At 47.9% G+C, this 2,531-nt stretch overlaps 1 protein-coding gene across 2 annotated transcripts in view; it reads left to right on the forward strand.

Moving 5' to 3' along the window:
* Window positions 1-385: 385 nt before the first annotated feature.
* SIX2 (SIX homeobox 2) overlaps window positions 386-2,531 on the forward strand; it is a 5,904-nt gene continuing 3,758 nt past the window's right edge. The window contains exon 1 of one of the 2 annotated variants that reach the window (XM_018576294.1): window positions 386-985. In XM_018576294.1, the coding sequence (XP_018431796.1) occupies window positions 420-985 (566 nt within the window). In that variant the 5' untranslated portion in view covers window positions 386-419. The remainder of the gene's footprint in view (window positions 986-2,531) is intronic. The other variant, XM_018576295.1, reaches the window with a different exon arrangement.

A 2,531-nucleotide genomic window follows, 5' to 3' on the forward strand; every position in this document is an offset into this window, starting at 1 on the left:
GAGCCTCCTCCATGCGGATCGGGTTTCGCCTGATTGACAGGGTAACCATGGCGAATAATTTGACTAAAACTGTTGTCTTATCCTCGCAGTCCCCGGGTCAGATAACCGACCAATCACAGCGCGCACAATAATTTTTCATGCCAGTTTAGAATAATATTATTAAAAAAAAAGAAGAAGTCCTCCAGACAGAGGGCGAGCTGCCTTTCCTCTCTATATTATCTGGCACGGCGAGGCTCGGGGAGAAAGGACCGCTGCGGGATCCAAGCGAAGGAACAAGAACAAAACTTCTGGGACTTGAGAAAACTTTTCCTGGACTCCATGGCTTGTGGATGGGATTGAGTGGTGCACGATCTGACCAGGCTGCTGCCTCTCCCGGCCCTGGATGGTTGTGTCAGTGATCAGTAGCGCCGCCAAGGACCATGTCGATGCTGCCCACCTTTGGCTTCACTCAGGAGCAAGTGGCCTGCGTGTGCGAGGTGCTCCAGCAAGGGGGGAACATAGAGCGCCTGGGGCGCTTCCTCTGGTCCCTGCCAGCCTGCGAGCACCTCCATAAGAACGAGAGCGTGCTGAAGGCCAAGGCGGTGGTGGCTTTCCACCGGGGCAATTTCCGGGAGCTGTACAAGATCCTAGAGAGCCACCAGTTCTCCCCGCACAACCACCCCAAGCTGCAGCAGCTGTGGCTCAAGGCGCACTACATCGAGGCGGAGAAGCTGCGGGGGCGCCCCCTGGGGGCGGTGGGCAAGTACAGGGTGCGCAGAAAGTTTCCCCTGCCCCGCTCCATCTGGGACGGGGAAGAGACCAGCTATTGCTTCAAGGAGAAGAGCAGGAGCGTGCTAAGGGAATGGTATGCCCACAACCCCTACCCGTCACCCAGGGAAAAGAGGGAGCTGGCAGAGGCCACTGGACTCACCACCACCCAGGTCAGCAACTGGTTCAAAAACAGGAGGCAGAGGGACCGGGCGGCCGAGGCCAAGGAAAGGTACGAGTAAGTACTTCTGTCATTCTGCTGTTATGTAGCTGGCACAGCATTGGCACGGCCTGGGCCCTTCACTGTACACATGAATATAGCCTTTCATGTGTAGAAGCTGGTTGGGCTAGCCTGCCATGGTGGGACGTCTACCCTATACACCAAGTCAAGAGTCATAGTTGGAAGGACACAAAGCCCATGGAGTGCTGGCACCACTTATTTATGGATATGCTTTCCTTGAGATCTCCAACCTGTGTAGAACCACATGTCCCAGCTGGTAGGGCTAGCCTGGCATGCTAGGAATTACATTGCTGCATCAACTCAAGAAAACTTTTGTTGGCCAGAGCACAGTGGGCATGGAATATTTAGTACTGGCACCACATAGCAACACTTAACTATGGATATGCTTACCTGGAGATTTCCAGCTGCTGCTACACCACATATACCAGCTGGTAAGGCTAACCTGGCTGCTGCTACACCACATATACCAGCTGGTAAGGCTAACCTGGCTGCTGCTACACCACATATACCAGCTGGTAAGGCTAACCTGGCTGCTGCTACACCACATATACCAGCTGGTAAGGCTAACCTGGCATGCTCGGACTTACATTTCTACATCAACTTAAGAGACACTTTTAGCAGGGCACAATGGGCATTGCATACTAAATACTGACATCACAGAGCACAACTTAACCCTGAATATCCTTTCCTGGAGATTTTCTTCCAGTTGCTGCTACACCACATGTCCCAGCTGTTAAAGCTAAACTGGCATGCTGGGATCTTACACTTCTACATCAGCTTATTAGCAGGGCTATTGGGCATTGCATACTAAATACTGACACCACAGGGCACAATTTATTCAGTGAAAACTGGGATATCCTTGCCTGGGGAAACCTGAGATCCCTAGCTGCTGTAGAACTACATGTACCAGATGATAAGACTAGCATGTCATGATGGGACTTACCCTTCAACCCAAACTCCAGAGACACTTGTTGGTAGGGCACGATGGACATTGAATATTGAGAGCAGGACATGGGGGGTTAAGGGTTCTCCTAGACCTAGCCTTGAAACCTGGGGGGTATTACTCAAAAATGATCAGAGGAGGTTTGAAGACGTTCGACTGAACCATCCAGGATCTATTTAGACTTTCCAAAATAGAACTAGCCAAATAAATAGGATATTTTATACAACTAAACATGTCATATTTTTATAAAACACTGACCATATCTAACCCTTTAGGGGCTAAAATATAAAAAAAAAAGATGATACTTTGTACCTAACCATGTCATCTTTTTTTTTATAAAACACCGATCATAGAGGACAATGAATGTATTATATTCAAAGCTGTGCGATGTTGAACATATTAATATTATAACATACCCAGCATTTCCCAATGAGATGTAAAGTATTTTATTTAAATGGTTATTAAAAGGAGGGCTGCCTCTATTATGTTGGGAATATTGTACAGAACTGGCTTCATAATTCTGGTATTATACAGAATTTCCTTTTAACTAGTGAGGATTTTCTAGAGACCTGACCATACTAATATATATATATATATATA

Source organism: Nanorana parkeri, unplaced genomic scaffold (assembly GCF_000935625.1).
Source record: "Nanorana parkeri isolate BGI_ZX_2015 unplaced genomic scaffold, ASM93562v1 scaffold63, whole genome shotgun sequence".
Lineage (NCBI taxonomy): Eukaryota > Metazoa > Chordata > Amphibia > Anura > Dicroglossidae > Nanorana > Nanorana parkeri.